Genomic DNA, 21,278 nt, shown 5'->3' on the forward strand with positions numbered 1-21,278 from the left:
CATGCGGGCAAAAAAAAAAAAAAAACAAGTTAATGTATATATGATAGTGCAAAATTATGTTCCTTGCGCTAGCTACTGATGTAAGACCATATTTATATCCACTGATGATGACATAAAATACTATGTCGAAACGTTTGGAAAAATTAAAGATTAACTTCTAACTCTTTGCCTTTTATTTGATGTATGCCCTTGAAGAACTTACTCATATATATATATATATATATATATATGAGAGTTTTCAGAAAATATATTGAGATTTATATGAAAATTGTGAAATCTTTGAAATTTTTTTTTTAATTTGACTTTTTTTTTTTTTGAAAAATTAGACTTTTTTTTAAATATTGAACTTTTTTTCAAAGCAATCGTGCAGGATCCCAAAAAAATGTAACAAATTCATACTTTTTATTAAAATTTCTATAAAACATGTGATAATTTGATATGCATATACATACTTAATTTGTCCATGTGCATATATGTCTAATTTTCGTTTTAGACCCCCAAAATAATTTTTTTTACTTTCCAAAAATTTCATCAGTTCTTCATTTCCTCTATTGCAACTATTTTTTTGAAATTGAATTCGAAATGAAATGACGATTGATAATGTTCTGGAGATAAATTGATTTATGATTTATATTTGATTTGCTCAGATACAACAAGATAGCAAAAAAATAATGAAAGTTACAGTATTTGTAATAATAAGTATATTTGAAAACGTTTAAAATTCCTCGAATTTTAATTTAATTTCATCATGGTGTGGGAAGTTCCAGCAATTTGCCTTAAGGCACGTTGCCATACACCAATATTTCTTTATTATGTCGACTTTACTAAGTTTCACTTCTTGAACACACTATTCCATTGTTATTATGAGTCATTGAGTAACACAAACAAGAACTTTGATTTGATATCATCATTCAAATCAAAACAGTATTATACATTAGACATCATGATGTTATGTGCACTCATTTATATTTTTTTAATATATTTCACCAATTTAGCATTTTGCAATATACAGTGCAAAGATGAAAACAATCAAAATGTTGACTGGTGAGTAAAAAAAAACATGGACAAATAAATACTAGTATTATTTATTATTTAATACATTTAAGGTTTATTATGTACAAGTTGCCGAAACAAACCCAACACGAAAATGAATTAATAAAAGTCGGTTTGGCTTATGCATTTATAACACCTCAAAATATTGGAAATGGATGGACAACAAGTGCAGTCTCGATAAATAGTTCTCAGTCCATGCTTGGGTACACTTTGAAGCCTTTATATGAAAATGTAAGTAGACGATGCCTGAAATTTATAACAATATAATACAATTTATACAATTGTTTTAGGATATAAATTTAGAGTTTATATACAATGACCAACCTCCATCAGGAACAGCTGGTGACGAATATGGACACTCGAAAGGAATATTATTGGCAGATCGAAACACTGGAATTTGGTTAATACATTCCGTTCCGCATTTTCCACAAGTCCAAGGTCCAAAAAACATATTATTTATTTGAATCTTAAATAAAATAAACACATGATAAAATATTTTATTAACTTCCCGTAGGGTAGTTATAGTAATGGGCCGAAAATCGAAAATGAAATTTTTTCCATTTTACTGGCATACCTCAGAAAAAATGGATGTGTCTGTGTGTGTGTGTGTATGTATGGATACAAATTTCCAGTCACGTTTTCGGGCGCACGGATCAACCGATTTGAATGGTTTAAAATACATTTGATTTCTATTGATAGGGAGATGTGTTGATTAGTTTTTGGCAAAGGCAGGTCCGGCCGTTACGGAGATACGGAGCAAAGAGTGCAGAAAATAGAAATCGCCATTTTGAGAGAACGGAGTATCCGATTTGAATGATCTAAAAACTATTCAATTAGTAATAGTTGGGAAAAGTGTTTATTAGTTTTTGGCAAAGGCAGGCCCAGCTATTTCGGAGATACAAAGCTAAATGTGCAAAAAATGGCAGTTTTTGGCAAAATTCTGATTGAACTAAGCGTCCGATTTGAATGATCCAAAAAACTTTCTGCTTGTATTGACAAAGCAATTGCTTTTGAGGATAAAAAACTATTACATCTTTTTCTATTTTCCATAAAATATTGTTGTAATTTTGGATTAAAAATTCAAACTATGGCATCGTGCCTTAAGGCAAATTGCTAAAACTTCCCATACCTTTTTCCGTATTTTTTGAAAATTTAGATTTTCTTCGAAGTGGAATCTAAAAAACAAACGTTTTTTAAATATTTTGAAAATTAGGAAATTTTTGAAAATATTCGATTTTATTTTAATTTTCGGAAAATTCTCAAATTATTGTAAGAAATCTTTTTTTTAGTTTTTCGAAATTTAGTTTTTTTTTGAAAAGGATGAAAAATTTCGAAAAATTGAATTTTCTGAAACTTTAAATTTTTTTGAAAATTCTGATTTTTTTTTAATTTTCAAAATTACTAATTTTTTCGTAAATGCATTTTTTGCACATCATCTAATCAAGCAAAATGTTTTTTGAATTATTAAAATCGGACGCCTCGTTCTCTTAAAAACTGAGTGACCGTTTTTGGCACTTTTTGCCCCGTATCTTCGGAACGGCTAGACCTGCCTTTGCCAAAAACTAATCAGCACGTCTCCTTATCAATATGAGTCGAATGTTCTTTGAATTATTTAAATCGGTTAATCGGTGTTCACCAAATCGTCGACGAAAATTTGTATCCGCACACACACACACACACATCCATTTTTTATAAGGTATGCCAAAATATTCAGAAAGCTTTGAAACGTAAAGATATATAAAAATTTTCAGGGAAGTTAAAAATGACCCAGGCTAAGCACAGTCTAAGCGCCACTCTGGTACAAATGTTTACCCAAGTGCGTTTAGACTGTTTACTGTATACTGGAGCATTTTTCCAATTTTGTGAAAACTATTGATAAATGTCGCCAAGTTAAACACAGTATAAGTGAAAATGTCGCACAGAATTATTTGCCAAATGCGTATAGACTTGTGACTATACGGGAGCACTTTTTCAATTTTGTGCAAATTAGGCAACTATTTTTTTTTTTTTAGATTGAATTCGAAATGAAATGACGATTGTTAATGTCCTGGAGATAATTTAATTGATTTATGATTTACATATGATTTGCTCAGATATAACAATAAGATAGCAAAAATAATGAATGTTACAGTAATTGTAATAATATATTTGAAAACGTTTAAAATTTCTCGAATATTTCATTACGGTACGGGAAGTTCCAGCAATTTGCCTTAAGGCACGATGCCATACACCACTAGTTATTATTATTATGATAAAATAACACCATGGTTTGCAATTTCAGATTCTTTATACAGTTATCCAAAAACTGCAACACATTTTGGACAAAGTGTTTTATGCGTGACTCTAAACCTAAACACATTTGAGACAGTGGCCAATCAACTACTCTACATCCATCCATATTCTTACAAAAAGAATTTGCCAGAATTTGTTGAACCAAATAAATATCCTAGTCTCAAATCTCTTTTTCGTGGTGATCAAATAATGAAAGCACCGTTTTGGAGCAAGAATGAGATACAAAGTTTGAGCAAAGTAAATTTTCAATCTTATGCGAAAAAGTAGCAAATTTAATAAAGATTTGTATGTGGACTGGTTGGCCCAAGATTTGAGGGATGATTTAGAAGTCGAGACTTGGCCTAATGGACCTGGACGACTTAGGAGTAATTGTTCATTACAATACAGGTAATAATATATATATATATATATATATATATATATATATATATATATACAGGGCCGGTCCTGGGGTCTTCAGCGCCCGCATGCAATTTTTTTTTCTAGCGCCCCCCCCCCTTGTTATTTTAACTGTTTTAACAGTATATCATTAAAATTGTAAGGAGATTTACGTTATTTTTTAAATACTTTTTAATAACTCTGGATTTAGTACACAAAAAATAAATATGTAATATAAAAGCACATTGATTTAAAATTTATTTAGAATATCGTGGCGATTCGCGGATTCTTCATAATCACTACCAATAAACTACTTCTAAATTCTTATTTTTAATCCAAACTTTTTAGGACATCAAAACATTTCAGTATGTTTATTATTGCTTGAAATAATATTTTTGTATTTTCATTTAATTCTAACGCATGTGTAATATTAAAATTTGGGTTTTGAAAAATTTTACTTATTTATTTTGGAGATTTCATGCGATTTATTCTATTAAACAAATCATGGAAAGCAAAAACATTCTAGCTTTCATTGTTAAACATAACACTTTATGTTGGATAATTTTATTTTGATTTTTATTATTTAAACTATCCAAAATTGCATTTTAAATATTGCTAAAAAATTAGTGAAAATGCAAAGAAATTATATGTTTCTTGAATTATATTGAAAAAAAAAACTATATTGAAAATTTAAATTCCGAATCTCGTTTTGGCGCCCCCTAAGGCGTGCGCCCGCATTTTTTGCATGCATCGCATTCAAGGTAGGACCGGCCATGTATATATATATATATATATATATATATATATATATATATATATTGAAGAACATTTTTACAGAGTTAACAATATTTCTTCGGTGAAGATTAATTCAACAAATTTGGTGTTTAGTGATCATGTCGATCATTCGAAATGGGCAATTACTGCACAAAAAACATGGATTTGTATTGGAGGTGTTAATAGAGCAGTATGTATATTTAAAGTTTTATTATATATATACACATATACATTTATGTATATATATATATTATATATATATATATATATATATATTCTACTAGTTATTTGAAGAAAAAACTAAGCTACATCTTTAAAACGTGCACTTTTTGTTAATGTGCACTTTATATTATATTTTTAACTTCCCGTAGGGTAACTTATTGTAATCGGGCCGAAAATCGGAGTTGAAAATTTTAACATTTCTCGACGTTTTGAAGGTTTCTGAACGTTTTGGCATACCTCAGAAAAAATGGATGTGTGTGTGTGTATGTGTGTGTGTGTGTATGTATGTATGGATATAAATTTCCAGTCAAGTTTTAGGGCGCACGGATCAACCGATTTGAATGGTTCAAAAAACATTCGATTCCTATTGATAGGGAAAAGAGCTGATTAGTTTTTGGCAAAGGCAGGTCCAGCCGTTTCGGAGATATGGAGCAAAGAGTGCAGAAAATAGAAATCGAATTTTTGAGAGAACGGAGTATCCGATTTGAATGATCTAAAAAACATTCAATTAGTAATGATTGGGAGAAGTGCTTATTAGTTTTTGGCAAAGGCAGGCCCAGCCATTTCGAAGATACGGAGCTAAATATGTAAAAAATGGCAGTTTTTGAGAGAACTAAGCGTCCGATTTAAATGATTCAAAGAACTTTCTGCTTGTCTTAACAAAATAATTGATTTTGGAATAAAATTTTGTTCCAATTTTTTTTTTTAGTTTTTTGTATATCGAAAATATTTCAGATTTTAGTTTTAATTCTGACTATAGTTCTCTGAAACTCTGCAATTCAGTTTATATAATTCTCATAAATATTAGACAATGTTACAATATTAATAATAATTTATTTCAAAACATTCAGTATTCCTCGAACATTTCGTTACGGTACGGGAAGTTCCAGCAATTTGCCTTAAGGCACGATGCCATAATTGCCTCAAGACAGAATTCCACTTACAGCTAGTTTCAAATTATATCATTCATATTTTTTTATTATTTCTGGTGATTGTTTTGTAAACATTTTAATTGTCAATGTACCAATTTTTAACATTAGTTTTTCTAATGTGGAAACTATTCTTTATAAAATCTTTCGTTATCTTCGTTGAATGTTTTTTTGTATTTTTAAATAATTTATATGACACGTTTTCTATATTTTATTTCCATTTATTAAAAAAATATATTACATGTATAGAAATTTACAAAATTATACATGTATAGACAACTTACCACACAAATTGTAATATTTAAATAAACAATTTGATTTTTTTTTTTGAATAATTGGTGTTGTTAGATTTTATTATATTTTTATTAATTTACTTAATAGAAAATGATGAAAAAAAGTCTTGAAAGTCTTTTACGTTTATTATGTGTATTTTTTAATTATCATTTTTTTTAAATAAATGGAAATGAAATATAGAAAACTTGCCATATAACGAAAATAACGGTATTAGATATTTAGTCTTAAAGATATTTAAGACTTTTAAAAAAAATCTTATTTTGTGTTTTGCCTTTTTTAAATGTGAAGAAGGTTTTCTATATAAAAATGGCAAGTTTTATAATTTATTTAAAAAATAAACACAAAGAACATATAAAATGTTTAAAAAAATGAAGATGCATTTATATGTTTTTTTTATAAATAAACTAGCTGTAAGTGGAATTCTGTCTTAAGGCAATTAGGGCATCGTGTCTTAAGGCAAATTGCTGGAACTTCCCGTACCAAAAATTATAATTTTTTTTAAAAACTATTAACATTTTTGAAAAAAAATTACTTCGAAAAAATAAGATTTTTGAGAAACTATAAATTTGAGCAAAAAATTACTTTTTTTTGAAAAAAAAATTGAAAAAAAATTATTTAAATTTTTTTTTTTTAAATCTTTTTTTTTGAGAAAAAATGTTTTCTTTATTTTGACATACGTTGGAACATCTGAACTTTTTTTCAAAGCAATCGTACTGCTTTAGCTGCATAGAGAATATAGAAGCGCGTAAGCGCCGCGTCGCTGTCTAACGCGTAAACATTGGTACGGAACCCATAGGAATGTAAACAAAATTTATACTTATTGTTAAAATCTCTATAAAATATCTGATAATTTGATGTGCATATGTCTAATGATCATTTTTGACCGCCAAATGACATTTTTTTTTATTATTATTATTCAAAAGCAATTATTCAAATTGCTTCATCCGTGTTACCGAAATCGTCGACAAAAATTTGTATCTGCACACACATATATACACGCACACACACACACACACACACACACACACATGCACCCATTTTTTCTAAGGTATGCCAAAATATTCAGAAACCTCTGAAACGTAAAGATATATAAAAATTTTCATTTTCGATTACTATAACTTACCTTACGAGAAGTTAATTATATTATAGACAATATATCGAATTCTTTTTGCAAAAAATTATGAAATACATAATACCTTTATAAATTATATGAAAAAAAAATCGTTGTGAACGAAAAACGTTTGAAAATATATTGTGTGATATTTTTAAATGATTTGTGTAGTAATTTTTTATGTTGTATTTTTTAATGTTATTTATTCTTATAAATAAACAAGAATTTTGAGATAATTTATACTCAATTTTATTTTATTACTGTGTAAAAAGCACAATGAACAAGACTTTTTTTTCTTGGTTAATTTAAAACATTTTATTCATTAAAAAAACACACACAATGATAATAAAAAGCAAGACTTTTTCAAATACTTTTTTGGCTTTAAATAATTTATGCCTGTTAAGTTTCTTATATTTTAAAATATATATATACTTATTTATAAAAAAAAAAACAAAAAACCTACAGGATCAATAAGAATTTTAAGACATAACGAAAGACTTTTAAGGCGTTTAAATTTCTAAAACTTTTCTTGTGTATTAATAATATATAAAATATTATTAATTTTTTTTAAAACATAACTTAGAGTTTGTTTTCAATAACTGGATGGATGCCTGTTCAATTTTATTTTTTATTTGTAATTTTCACTCTCCGAATAATTATGAGTAGAAATATGAACACACTGCACTCTTTTTTGCACTATTTATTAATAGTAAATTATTAGTAATTAATTAATAATATTAATTGTACGCTTGAGGCTAAAGTTTGTTTTATCTTGATAAAGAAATAAATAATTTGTTATTCGTGAAAACCCTTGAAACGTTTGTAAAATTAATACTATTTGATAAATGGTAAATATAAAAGGAGTGCACTGCTTTGGTTTAAATCTATATATATATATATATATATATATATATATATATATAAGGTTGTCAAATATCTCCCTTCCGCCTTTTTGTATTATAAACCAAAGGAAAAAAGCGGAAGGGAGATATTTGACAACCTAATATATATATATATATATATATATATATATATATATATATATATATATATATATATTAGGTTGTCAAATATATATATATATATATATATATATATATATATATTAGGTTGTCAAATATATATATATATATATATATATAAATTTTAATTTTATTTTAGGAACATCAAGAGCATAGAGGTGGAGGTACTTTATGCTTAAATTCTTCAAAAATTTGGCTTAGCTATAAAATGTCTGTTCAAGAAATCGAAGACTGTCCATAACTTTTGTAAAGATGGAATTATAATAATAAAAGTGAAAATAAATTTAAACTTGTAAGTAAATAACTAGAAAATGCATAATTAGTATTAGGGACATTCAATTGTATGCCTGAAATATAAATTTGTAATAAAATCTACAATTTTAATCACAAAAATTAAAATTGTTGATCCATTAAGTATTTTGGAAAGGTTGTTTTGGAAAATAATAATATTTCTAGTGTACTTATAAATATGTTGTATTTGTGACTATAAATTACAAATTATATTCACCTTCGTCTCGCTCTTGGACTTTTAAATCTCTTAATTTCATTCAACGTCGCCCTTTTAATATTCTCAATTTGTTTCTTAACATTATCATTCCTCAATTCAACATGTTGTTCATCATCAAACAACTGTTTAACCTCCACCATCCTCGGTTTATCTTGATTGAGCAAAAAATTAGGTATCTTTAAAGTAGACTGATGATTTTGAAAGATACTCAGTATGCCCCATGGTTTATTTCTATCTACATCACGATCAGCTACGGATTCTAAAATCCAGGAGGCATTTCTAACTTCTATTTTGAATCTTTGGGTTTCTTCATAACTAACGTTTTTGCTAACATTTAATTGGGGTTCTAGAGGATTTATAATGTACATTGGTGAATGATCTGGTTTGGAAACTTGGATGCCTTTGATGATGGATATCGCATGGCTGTTGAAGTCAAATGTGGAATAGAAGTCAAAGAATTTCATGAGGAGTTCGTAGAGAGTGTCTGTGTTATTGAGGTTCCAAATTTGTTGGTTGTTTATGTCTCGGAGGAATGTGCAGTTGATGTGGTCTTCGGTTATACGGCAATCTTCTTTACCTGGGGTAAATGATTGATTTTAGTCATTTTAATTACTACAAATATATATATATATATATACATATATATATATATATATATATATATATATATGTTAAAAATTGTTTCTTGGGCATCCATCCAATAATTAAAAAAACAGTTTTAATGCAAAATGTTTTAATTAAGAGAACATACGTTTCGGGTCCAGATTTGACCCATCTTCAGTGCATACGAATACATTATAAAAAAATAACACAAAGAACAACACAAAATTGCAACGAAAAAAAAATAAGTATGAAATAAAAAATTGAAAAAACATCAAGTTATGAAAATTTTGAAAATTGTAAAAATTAAAATAAATAATATGTTTTATTGTAAAAAAGCTTATTCCAAAAACACATCTTAATAGTTTGGAGACAGAGTTACGTGTGTGACACGTTTTTTTAATTATTGGATGGATGCCCAAGAAACAATTTTTAACATATTATTTCACCATCTGAAGAAAAACCTCTCGCTTTATATATATATATATATATATATATATATAATATAGATAGATAGATACTTTATTTTATAATTTAAGCCATCACAATTATTATTTTTTATCAAATATCATATATATATATATATATATATATATATATATATATATATATATTGATTGTTTCTTTTCCAAACAGTAAATCCAATAATAAAAAACAATTTGTTTTTTGTAGATGTTTAATAACGACGTTTCGGAACTAGGTACGTTCCATCATCAGGTTTATTCTGTCTGTCTGAATTCTTTCATAATAAACCTGATGATGGAACGTACCTAGTTCCGAAACGTCGTTATTAAACATCTACAAAAAACAAATTGTTTTTTAACTTCCCGTAGGGTAAGTTATTGTAATGGGCCGAAAATCGGAATTGAAAATTTTTACATTTCTCGACGTTTTGAAGGTTTCTGAACGTTTTGGCATACCTCAGAAAAAATGGATGTCTGTGTGTGTGTGTGTGTGTGTGTGTGTATGTATGTGTGGATACAAATTTCCAGTCGCGTTTTAGGGCGCACGGATCAACCGATTTGAATGGTTCAAAAAACATCCGATTCCTATTGATAGGGAAAAGAGCTGATTAGTTTTTGGCAAAGGCAGGTCCAGCCGTTTCGGAGATACGGAGCAAAGAGTGCAGAAAATAGAAATCGTATTTTTGAGAGAACGGAGTATCCGATTTGAATGATCTAAAAACATTCAATTAGTAATGATTGGGAGAAGTGTTTATTAGTTTTTGGCAAAGGCAGGCCCAGCCATTTTGAAGATACGGAGCTAAATATGTAAAAAATGGCAGTTTTTGAGAGAACTAAGCGTCCGATTTAAATGATTCAAAGAACTTTCTGCTTGCCTTAACAAAATAATCGATTTTGGAAAAAAAAATTGTCCCATTTTTTTTTTTTTTTAGTTTTTTGTATATCGAAAATATTTATTTTTAATTCTGACTGTAGTTCTAATATACTTTACAAATAATTTCAACTCTGCAATTCAGTTTATATTTATAAATATTATATTTATAAATATAATATTTATAAATATTAGACAATGTTACAATATTTATAATAATCTATTTGAAAACATTCAGTAATTCTCGAACATTTCGTTACGGTACGGGAAGTTCCAGCAATTTGCCTTAAGGCACGATGCCACCCACCCCACTAGTTATTATTGGATTTACTGTTCGGAAAAGAAACAATCAATATATTGAAAAAATCCAGGACTTATCTATTGAATATATATATATATATATATATATATATATATTATATATATATATATATATTTATATATTAAATTATACTAACCTGCATTGTCTATAAGATGTTTGACCTTAGGCAAAACTGCACCATTCTGTCTTTCCTGCTGCAAAAAGAAAATTACCAACAAGCTTAAGGAAAAATTTGATATCCAACGACCTGGTGAAGGATTTGTTAAACCGACACTCTTTGCCCATTTTCTTATTGTGAACACCAAAGGACAAACTCTAGCATCGATGCTACCCAATATGTATAACATTTCGGACATGTACACACCGGTTCTATAAAAAATAATAAAAAAAAAAACATAACAATAATTATAATATATATATAATATATATATATATATATATATATATATAAATAACTGATCAAAATATATATCAACGCCAAACTCACATATTTCAATATATATATATATATATATATATATATATATATATATATATATATATATAACAAATGTATTCTGAGTGGATAGATATTAATTTAGAAATATGAACAAACAATACTCTTTTTTGCACTAGTTCATTAGTTTGCATTAGTTCATTAAATAATAATTTTACAAAAGATGATTGAAATGTTTGGCAAATGACAGTATTCATTTGTTTTTAATGTCAAACATTGCCTCAAATATTTTCAATGTTGAACAATGATAAGCCGGTTGTTGTAATTTTCTCTATTTATTTCTGCAATCTAACTATATTTCTATAAATCAAAAAATTCTAAAAAAATCCCTTAACAAACTTCAGAAAGATTTATCAAAATCTGAATAATCGTTTAGGAGGATTATCCTCTTATATGCCACTACAGAAGAATTTTATATATGACATATATATATATATATATATATATACATATATATATATATATATATATATATTATGATTATTATTATTCTTACAGGTTGGTCATGGACAAATCACATTCCAAACCGACGTATTCCTGGTAATACTTGATTATGGTACTCTTGCCTGCAGTATTTTGCGTACGTTAGCACAACCAGGTGTAAATAATTGTAACAAATCACCTACAACTTCCATTTGACGTTGAGTGTTTGTTCTTCCATTATTTAAAGTGGTTTTTGTGTGGAACACAAATCTTGAATCTTCATTCTAATAATATAATTATATGATTTATTCAGTTGTTAATGCTTAATACTATTTATTACTACTTACCTGAGCTTTTTCCTGATCTAGCCTCAAAACTAAATCCAGATCACATCCTTGTTTACCAAATCCTGAAACAGATGATCCAAAAGGACGAACATTCACATTTGGAAACAAACCAGACAAAACAAGCTCCACCTACAAGAATAAATTGTTAAAATCAATTCTGAAGACTATGATGTATGAATCCATTATCTTACCTGTCTTGCTGTGAAGTATCTCAGTCTAATCTCTAATTCATTTAAACAAGTCGCCTTGTACAACATTAATATCTGCTCATTTACATCCTGGGCAGAATGCAATAAAGAATTGACTTCATTATCTGTCATAAAACTTAAACCATTAATGGTAAGTATTTTTTATTTGAGGCTTGTGACTTCTTCTTTGTTGATTTAGAAGTAGGTGCTCGAAACCACAGAAATGGAGATTGGGTAGGAATGCTTGCACCAGAGATGTGGTTGCTGTTTTTTAATACTGTGGCCACGTCCGATTCTTTGAGGAATTCAACAAGCATGAAATGACCTGTGCTGATGACAAAGTGATAGGTTTTTTGGACGTCTCCGTATTGTGAGCAGTAAGCTTGAAGTTCATTGAAGGATTCTTCAGAATTGACTTGGACTAGAACACTTCGTCTAGCTTCATCACTGCGGATTGTGCTCAACTTATCAAAAGGTATAAATTTTTCCTTGTTATCTAGGAAATAGACACATTAATAGTTTTGTAATTGAATATCTAGAAGGTCCTTTAACCCTTACCTTTTTGGTAATCATGTTTTTGCATAAAGAATCTACTAAATTGGATATAAACTTGGTCATATAAACCTGAATTTAATTTTGGTGTGTTTAAATACACTTTTTTAGAATTCTGTTGTAAACATTTTCCAATTAAACATAATAAAGACATTTCGACAATTTGAGGTTATGTTCATGCTTGTTATGAAAGAAAAGTCAAATTTTATTTTTCACATCGGAGAGAAATGAGAAACGTTAAATGAAATTAAAATAAATGTAGAAAACAATAAAGCAAAAATAGTTATACAAAAATATTCAACTATGTTATAAATATTTATGAGATTAAAATATATTATTTTTGACAGAATGTCGAACTAGTTTGAGGTTATAAAATTTTACACGTGCTGTCAAACATAATAAATTTAAACATAGATAAAAGAAGAATTTAAATGTGTCACATATTCTTGATTTAATACAAAAATGTTATATATATTTTACCATTTATATAATATATTGCTTATCATTATATAAAAAATATTTGTGAAGTTATTACATATTTATTTTTAACAAAACAGTGTTTGAATAAGTTTGAGGTTATAATATTTCACACGTGCCAAACAGTGTCAAACATAATTAATTTAAAAAATAGATCGCATAAGATCGTAATAAAGCATTACTATAGATATATCTATTACCATGGGGGACGATATACTGAAAGACAGTCGTTTTGCACATTTATTGAACGATCCAAGATACAAACATGTCCCCAAATCCGAAAGAAAAGTTAAAATTGACAAAAGATTCCAGTCTATGTTCAAAGATAAAAAATTCAAAGTTCCTACACTATTGATAAAAGGGGCAGACCAATTAGTAAAACTTCTAGTGAAGATTTGAAGAAATACTATGATTTGACATCGTCTTCTGAAGATGAGGACGATGAAGAAGAAACATCTGACCCAGGTACAGGATGATAATAAACTTTTTACTACTTTTGATATTATATAAATTACTTATTGTTGTTAATATGATTGTTATGATATTTTTCTAATTATTCTGTTTTTTTTTTATAGAAGAGAATCAACAGACCGGTAGTTTTGTTCGAGCTCCCAAATCCGATGATGATGATAGTGATGAGGAAGAAAGTGCTGATGATGATACAACAGATGCAAACAATGTAAATGATGAATTGGAAAGAGGAGATATAGGCAAAAAAATTAAAAAGCGTTTAAAAGATCTCACTGTAGATTATGCAAGAGGAGAAGGTAAGACAGTTTTATTATTATTGCTGTTTACACAATTGATTGCATATTTGCAAGATATTTTTCCAAGTAAAGTAGTGCCCAAATTTATGATATTTTTGATGAGACCATCAATATAATAACTAAACAAAGAATTGTAGTGTTTGAATTTTATATTTTTTGCAAACGCAGATTGAGTGGTAGATAGATTAACATTTTTTTTTGGATGGTTCACAACATTCTTAGATTTTTTACATTTTTAGATAGTTTAGAGGATTTTTACATAATTTAAAATGTTTTTAGATAATTCACAACATTTTTAGATAATTTTCAACATTTGCAGACCACTCACAAACTATTTCAGACAGTTTACAACGTTCTCTGATTGTTTACAACATTTTGAGACAGTTTAAACATTTTTTAAACAGTTTTAGACAATTTACAACATTTTTAAATATTTTCAATCAGTTTACTGCAATTTTAGATATTTTCAGAACAATTTTTTTGTTCAATTTACAACATTTCTAGTCTATTTTAAACATTTATACACTATTTGCAACATTTTTAAACATTTTCAAACAGTTTACAACAATTTTAGACATTTTCAGACAACTAACAACATTTTTGTTCAATTTACATCATTCCTATATAATTTATAACATTTCTGGACTATTTTTAGTGAATTTACAATAAATTTATGCAATTTACAACACTTCTAGACAATTTACAATATTTCTAGACAATTTACAACATTTGTAGTCTATTACAACATTTTTAAACAGTTTGAACCTTTTCAAACCGTTCTATTGTACACTGATTTACAGATAATTTTATGGGCTTTCCAACCATATATAATAATGTATGTGTATTCAAACAAAAATATAACGAGATAACACAAAACCTATAAATGTTACAAGAAATATGAGCAAATTATTCGATTTCAATTTGTTTATATTTAATAATTTTTTCAAATATGATTTATTTATAAATTTTATTACCTGTTATATACAAGTTTACAGATAATTTTATGGGCTTTCTACTGATATATAACAATATATATGTATTTGAACAAATTTTTAATGAAATTTTGAAAAATACAAAAAAGTACACATCAAGGCGTCCAAGAACATCATCCAAGACAATTTATTATGTAAAAGCATTTTTTTAAATATTCTGTTCTAAACTATATCAAGTGTTATATAATACATTATAGATAATTTATTGGCTTATTTTATAGATATTTATTTTTATCGATATATAATAATACATATGTGTTTAAATAAAATTTTAACGTTTTATGCATAATAAGGCTCTTAGATTTTTTGGAATCCATTCAAATACATCCAAAAATATTTGCAGATTCGAAAAGCTAAATACAAATGAACTTTAATACTAAAATACCGAACAAACAAGAATTATATATATTCCTGTATTCAATAACGTGTTAATTAATATAATATTTATTATCCGAATATATATATATATATATATATATATATATATATATTTTAATTTTTAGTTTACAACAGTTTTTACAACTTACAACGTTTTTGGGAAATTTACAACGTTTTTGGGAAATTTACAACACTTCCAAGCAACTAACACTTTCAGACGTCTCACAACACTTCCAGGCGTCTCAATACACTTCCAGACATCTCAAAACTTTTCCAGACAATTTACAACTTTTTTAGACAACTTGCAACACTTCCAGACAACTTACAATACTTCCAGACAACTTACAATACTTCCAGACAACTTTCAACACTTCCAGACTTTTTTTTTAACTATTTTACCTGACCTTACTTTTTATTTTAGCTGACATTGCATCAGAAAGTTCTTCCGATGAAGAATCATCAAGCGAAGATGAAGAGGAATTAATTTTAGAACATTGCTGGGGCGAATTGGACAGAGATGCTGAACGAACCGAAGAATCAACTTGTCGTTTAGCAGCATGTAATATGGACTGGGATCGAATGAGGGCTGTTGATATAATGGTACTTTGTAACTCATTTTTACCAAAGGGTGGACTTATTCACAGCGTCACAGTAAGTCACTAAATAATAAATAATAAATGATAAATAGAATGTATATTTTATGTATTTTGTTTTCCAGATTTATCCTTCAGAATTTGGTAAACAACGAATGGCAGAGGAGGATGTAAAAGGCCCAGTAGAACTTACATCCACTCCTGCTGAATATAATTCTGAAGAAGAGAACGATGATAACGAAGAAGGATCCAAGTTTCACATGGAAAAATTGAGGCAATATCAGTTGAATCGTTTGAAGTATTATTATGCTGTAATAGTTTTTGATAGCAAGGACACTGCTGAGAAACTTTATAACGAATGTGATGGACTTGAGTACGAGAGCAGTGCCACCAAATTGGATTTGAGGTTTATACCTGATGATGTTACATTTGACGAGGTAATACTTATATAATAATAATATACATTTATATATATATATATATATATATATATACACCTAAGTCTGTTTTTACACGGTAGATTGGTTCCAGAAGAAGCCGTGTAAAAAAAAGAACGTGTAAAAAAAGACATTGATCTTATACAAAAATGGGTAACTAAATAACATAAAATATTTAACAAAATTAAAAAACATAAATAAGTACAATAAATAAATACAAAATATTTTTTGGCGTACCTTTTATCTTAATGCGTTAAAATTAAATTTAATCGAAAATCAAATTTGCCTGCAAAAAATTTCTTTACCAAACATGTCTTATTGCATTGACAGTTCACAAAATATTAATACGTTTCAATTGCTCTGACCAGTAAATTTTATTGTATGCACATAAAGGGAATTCCCCTAAATTAGTGTTATTCACATTTGCTTTGACTGGTAAAAATTGTTTGTACGCGCTAAAGGGGAATTCACTTAAATCTTTAAGCTAGTGTTCGCAAACTTTCGATACTATCGATGGTTTCAGACTTTTTTCTTTCATAAATACTTTTTTGTGATATGAACATACTTCGCAAGAATTAAATTTGACAAAAAAAATTTAAGTACATAAAATTTCAAGTCGTGCTAAATGGAATAAAATCGTGTAAAAAAATTTAAAATATCCAATTTTCAAACCGTGTTATATCAAAACCGTGTACAAAAAGACCGTGTAAAAACAGACTTAGGTGTATATATATATACATGCATTAGGGTGGTCCTTAATATGGATGTTTTCAAATCTTTTTGCTTCCAAGGGCTCAAAAGCTTCTAAATTAATAAAAAATAATTTTCTGAAAGTTTTAGCTCTTAATATTACTTTAAGACAGTCTGCACTTAAAAAGAAATTAAAAAAAAATAATATTTTCGATTTTTTACGATTACAATAACTTATTCTACGGAGAAGTTAATAAAATTTTTAACTCAACTATAAAATAAGAATTATCTAATTAAATCATCCATTTAACATTAGCAAATTATATATGAAAATGTTCTTTTTAATGGGCTTCATTTAGTTTAGAAGACAAATTTATATAAATAAATAAATACAAGAATAATAAAATTATTTAGGTGTAAATGACATTATTAATCACTCAGAATTGAGATTTAAACACTTTTAAAGTTGTTGCTATATAATTTTGAGATTTTGGCACTTTTACTATCGTAAATTTTGGTGGCATTTTGACCATTTTTTAATTTTACGAAGGCCTATAATATTATGATGTTTTTTAAGATCATGAACTATTTCATTACACAAAGCCACATTAAAAATGCAAAAAATAAACATTGCGAAGAATAATTTACTAAAAAGAAACGGCTTGGCCTGAAAAAACTGAAAATTGAACCAGTGGTGTATGGCATCCTGCCTTAAGGCAATTTGCTGGAACTTCCCGTACCGTAATGAAATATTCGAGAAATTTTAAACAGCAGAAAGTTTAAAATCATCCAAATTTTGGAAGCTTAGTTTACTCAAAAACTGCCATTTTTGCACATTTAGCTCTGTATCTTTGAAATGGCGGGACCTGTCTTTGCCAAAAACTAATCACCTCTTCTCCCAATCATTACAAATTGAATATTTTTTAGATCATTTAAATCCGATACTCTGTTCTCTCAAAAACTCGATTTGTATTTTCTGCATTCTTTGCTCCGTATCTCCTTAACGGCTCGACCTGCCTTTGCCAAAAACTAATCAGCACATCTCCCTATCAATAGGGATCGAATGTTTTTTAATCCATTAAAATCGGTTGATCCGTGCGCCCGAAAAAATGCGAACATACAAAACACACACACACACACACCCATTAGTTTTCTGAGGTTTGCCAAAATGTTCAGAAACCTTCAAAACGTCGAGAAATGCAAAAATTTTCATTTTCGATTTTCGGCCCATTACAATAACTACCCTACGGGAAGTTAAAAAATTGATTCATATAAAAAACTGATTTTTTGTGTATCTTCAAATAGCATTTGTTATTTTGAAACCAAACTCTAGCACTAGAAAAAAATATGGTCACCTTGGATTTTATCAATTTTGATGTCAAACAATTATTCAGAATGACTTGAAACGTCCGAAAAACATTTGTTAACAAATCTGATTTTCTAGCATAATGTAAAAATTCATTCCAGAAACCGCACGATGTATGTACGGAACTCCCAGACTTAACAAAATATCAACCCAGACAATTTACAACGACTGCCTTGCAACAAGCCAAAGTCGAACTGACTTGGGATGAAACTTGCCCTCAAAGAAAGGAACTTACAAAAAAATTAATGTCTGGTAAAGTCGACGATGTGGCTGATGCAGATTTAAAAGACTACTTGGCATCTAGCAGCGAGGAAGATGATAATGATGATGATAAAAATAATGGCAATGGTGAAGATGATGATTTATCAGATGATTCGAATGCAAATGGTAAGTCGTCTTTGGATAAGTATAAAGCTTTGTTGCAAGATATTCAGAAAAAGGAAGAAGCTAAGAAAAATAAGGATGTCGAGATGGAGATTTCTTGGGGTCTTGGTCTAAAAGATAAGTCTGAGAAGTTGGTTAAAGACAAGTTGAGTAAAAAGGAAGACATGACGCCTTTCGAGAAAATGGTTGATAAAATTAAGGAGAAGAAAAAGGCTAAACGTGAAGAACGTAAAAAGAAACTGGAACAAGAAGAAAATACTGATACCGATAGTTCTGATGATATCCCTGATGGTATTGATATGAACGATCCATATTTCCAGGAAGAGTTCCAAAATTCAGACTTCCAAAAGAATAAGTCTAAGTCTAAGTCTAAGTCAAAGAAACCAGCTGATGACTCTGATGATGACGATAAGCAGAAAAAGGAGCTTGAGCTTCTCCTAATGGACGAAGACGACCAAGAAAAATCCCACTTCAGCCTCAAAAAAATCCAAGACGCCGAAAACGACACAAAATCCAAATCAAAACGTCGCAAAAAACTACTAAAACGCAAAGCAGATGAATCCATTAACATCCCAGATTTTGAAGTCGATGTCAACGATGAAAGATTTTCTGCCCTATACACCTCCCATCTTTTTAATATCGATCCTACGGATTCTCATTACAGGAAAACTAAAGGCATGGAAAGTTTGATCAATGCAAAATTGTCCAAACGATCTTTGAATGATAACCAGGAACCACCAGCAAGTAATGGTACACCGAGTAAGAAATCTAAAACTAATGTTGCTATGAATATGATGGTTAAGAATATTAAAAGGAATACCCAAAAGATTGCGAATAAATGATTTGTTCAAATTGAATGAGTATTTTTTGATATATAATTTTAAGTGGAGCTGCTAGAAGTTGAAGTAAATCTAACTCGTTTTGTGGATGTAAAATAGAATGGATTCGAAATTGATAGGATGGATTATGGTAACTTCTTTTTTTTTTCAATCTTTTTTTTGCAAAGTCTACTTCAATGATAGATAGTTCCAGTTAGATTTACATTTTTTTTCAGATTGTTTATAATATTTTCTAACGAATTATATAGATAAATTACAAAGTAATTATTATATAGATAAATTACAAAGTTTTAAAACAATTTTCAACATTTTCAGACCATGTATAAAATTTGCCGACAATTTACAACCTTTCCAGATTATTTTTAAAGTTTTCAGACCATCAACGATATTTTCAGATCATTTACATGATTGTTAGACGAATTGCAACATTTTCAGGCAACTTGAAATACTCTCAGATAACTTACAAACTTTTCAAATGATGCAACACATTTTTAGACAATTATAAACATTTTTAGACATTTTACAAAATTTTCAGACAACTTACAACATTTTTAGACAACTTACAATGTTTTCAGACCACTTATAACATTTTTAGATAATTTACAACATTTTCAGCCAACTATAAACATTTTTAGACATCTTCAAATATTTTCAGACAATTTACATTATTTCCAGACGACTTGCAACATTTTCAGACAATTTACAACATTTTGAGACAATTTACAACATTCTTAGACAAATTAAAATGTTTTCAGACATTTTACAACATTTTCAGACAACTTACATTATTTTCAGATATTTTACAATATTTTTAGACAATTTACATTAATTTCAGGCAACTTTTAATACATTTTTCCACAATTTATAACACGTTCAGGCATTTTCAAAAATCTTCAAAGAAGCTATAAAATTTTAAGCTATTTATAACATTTTCAGACCACTTTTAAGATTTGTAAATAATTTACAACATTTTGAGACAAACTTAAACATTTTCAGACTATTATAAACATTTTTAGACAACTTATAATATTTTCAACAATTTTGTAACATTTTCTGAAAAATTACAACATTTCCAGAATATTTATAAAATTTTCAGACAATTTGCAGCATTACCAGATATTTTACAAAAATTTTAGGCGGTTTAACATATTTTTAAACAATTTGCAACATTTTCACACAACTTACGACATTTTCAAATAATTTACAATATTGTTAGACAACTTACCAAATTTTCAGACAAAAACATTTTCGGGCAACTTGCAAGGTTTTCGGGCAATAGACAACAATTTCAGACAATTGACAATATTTTCAGATAAATTACAACATTTCCAAACAATTTATATCATTTTCAGTTGAATTACCACATTTCCAGAATATTCATAAGACTTTCAGACAATCTACTGCATTTTCAGAAATTTTACAAAATTTTTAGACGATTCAACATATTTTAAGACAATTTGCAACATTTTCACACAATTTATAACATTTTCAGATATCTTACAACATTTT

At 28.0% G+C, this 21,278-nt stretch overlaps 3 protein-coding genes across 3 annotated transcripts; 2 read left to right on the forward strand and 1 right to left on the reverse strand.

Annotated features, from left to right (window-relative positions):
- Positions 1 to 943: 943 nt before the first annotated feature.
- Positions 944 to 8,399, forward strand: LOC113389632 (deoxyribonuclease-2-alpha). Its single transcript, XM_026626651.1, is given in 7 exon segments — positions 944 to 1,044; positions 1,107 to 1,284; positions 1,344 to 1,491; positions 3,335 to 3,603; positions 3,605 to 3,732; positions 4,561 to 4,687; positions 8,215 to 8,399. Coding segments are annotated over 7 exon segments (1,053 nt in total). The 3' UTR covers positions 8,317 to 8,399.
- A 153-nt stretch (positions 8,400 to 8,552) lies between these two features.
- Positions 8,553 to 12,973, reverse strand: LOC113388991 (poly(A) RNA polymerase, mitochondrial). The gene is given in 8 exon segments (XM_026626022.1): positions 8,553 to 9,160; positions 10,977 to 11,209; positions 11,833 to 11,890; positions 11,893 to 12,043; positions 12,107 to 12,235; positions 12,298 to 12,456; positions 12,459 to 12,790; positions 12,853 to 12,973. Coding segments are annotated over 8 exon segments (1,668 nt in total). The 5' UTR covers positions 12,878 to 12,973; the 3' UTR covers positions 8,553 to 8,579.
- Positions 12,640 to 19,787, forward strand: LOC113388990 (ESF1 homolog). Its single transcript, XM_026626021.1, is given in 7 exon segments — positions 12,640 to 12,769; positions 13,511 to 13,663; positions 13,666 to 13,788; positions 13,899 to 14,090; positions 15,882 to 16,111; positions 16,179 to 16,490; positions 18,648 to 19,787. Coding segments are annotated over 6 exon segments (2,121 nt in total). The 5' UTR covers positions 12,640 to 12,769; positions 13,511 to 13,524; the 3' UTR covers positions 19,773 to 19,787.
- Positions 19,788 to 21,278: the final 1,491 nt, after the last annotated feature.

Source organism: Ctenocephalides felis, unplaced genomic scaffold (genome assembly GCF_003426905.1).
Source record: "Ctenocephalides felis isolate EL2017-DRISC unplaced genomic scaffold, ASM342690v1 CF-g0.4_SCAFFOLD_03573, whole genome shotgun sequence".
Taxonomy (NCBI): Eukaryota; Metazoa; Arthropoda; class Insecta; order Siphonaptera; family Pulicidae; genus Ctenocephalides; species Ctenocephalides felis.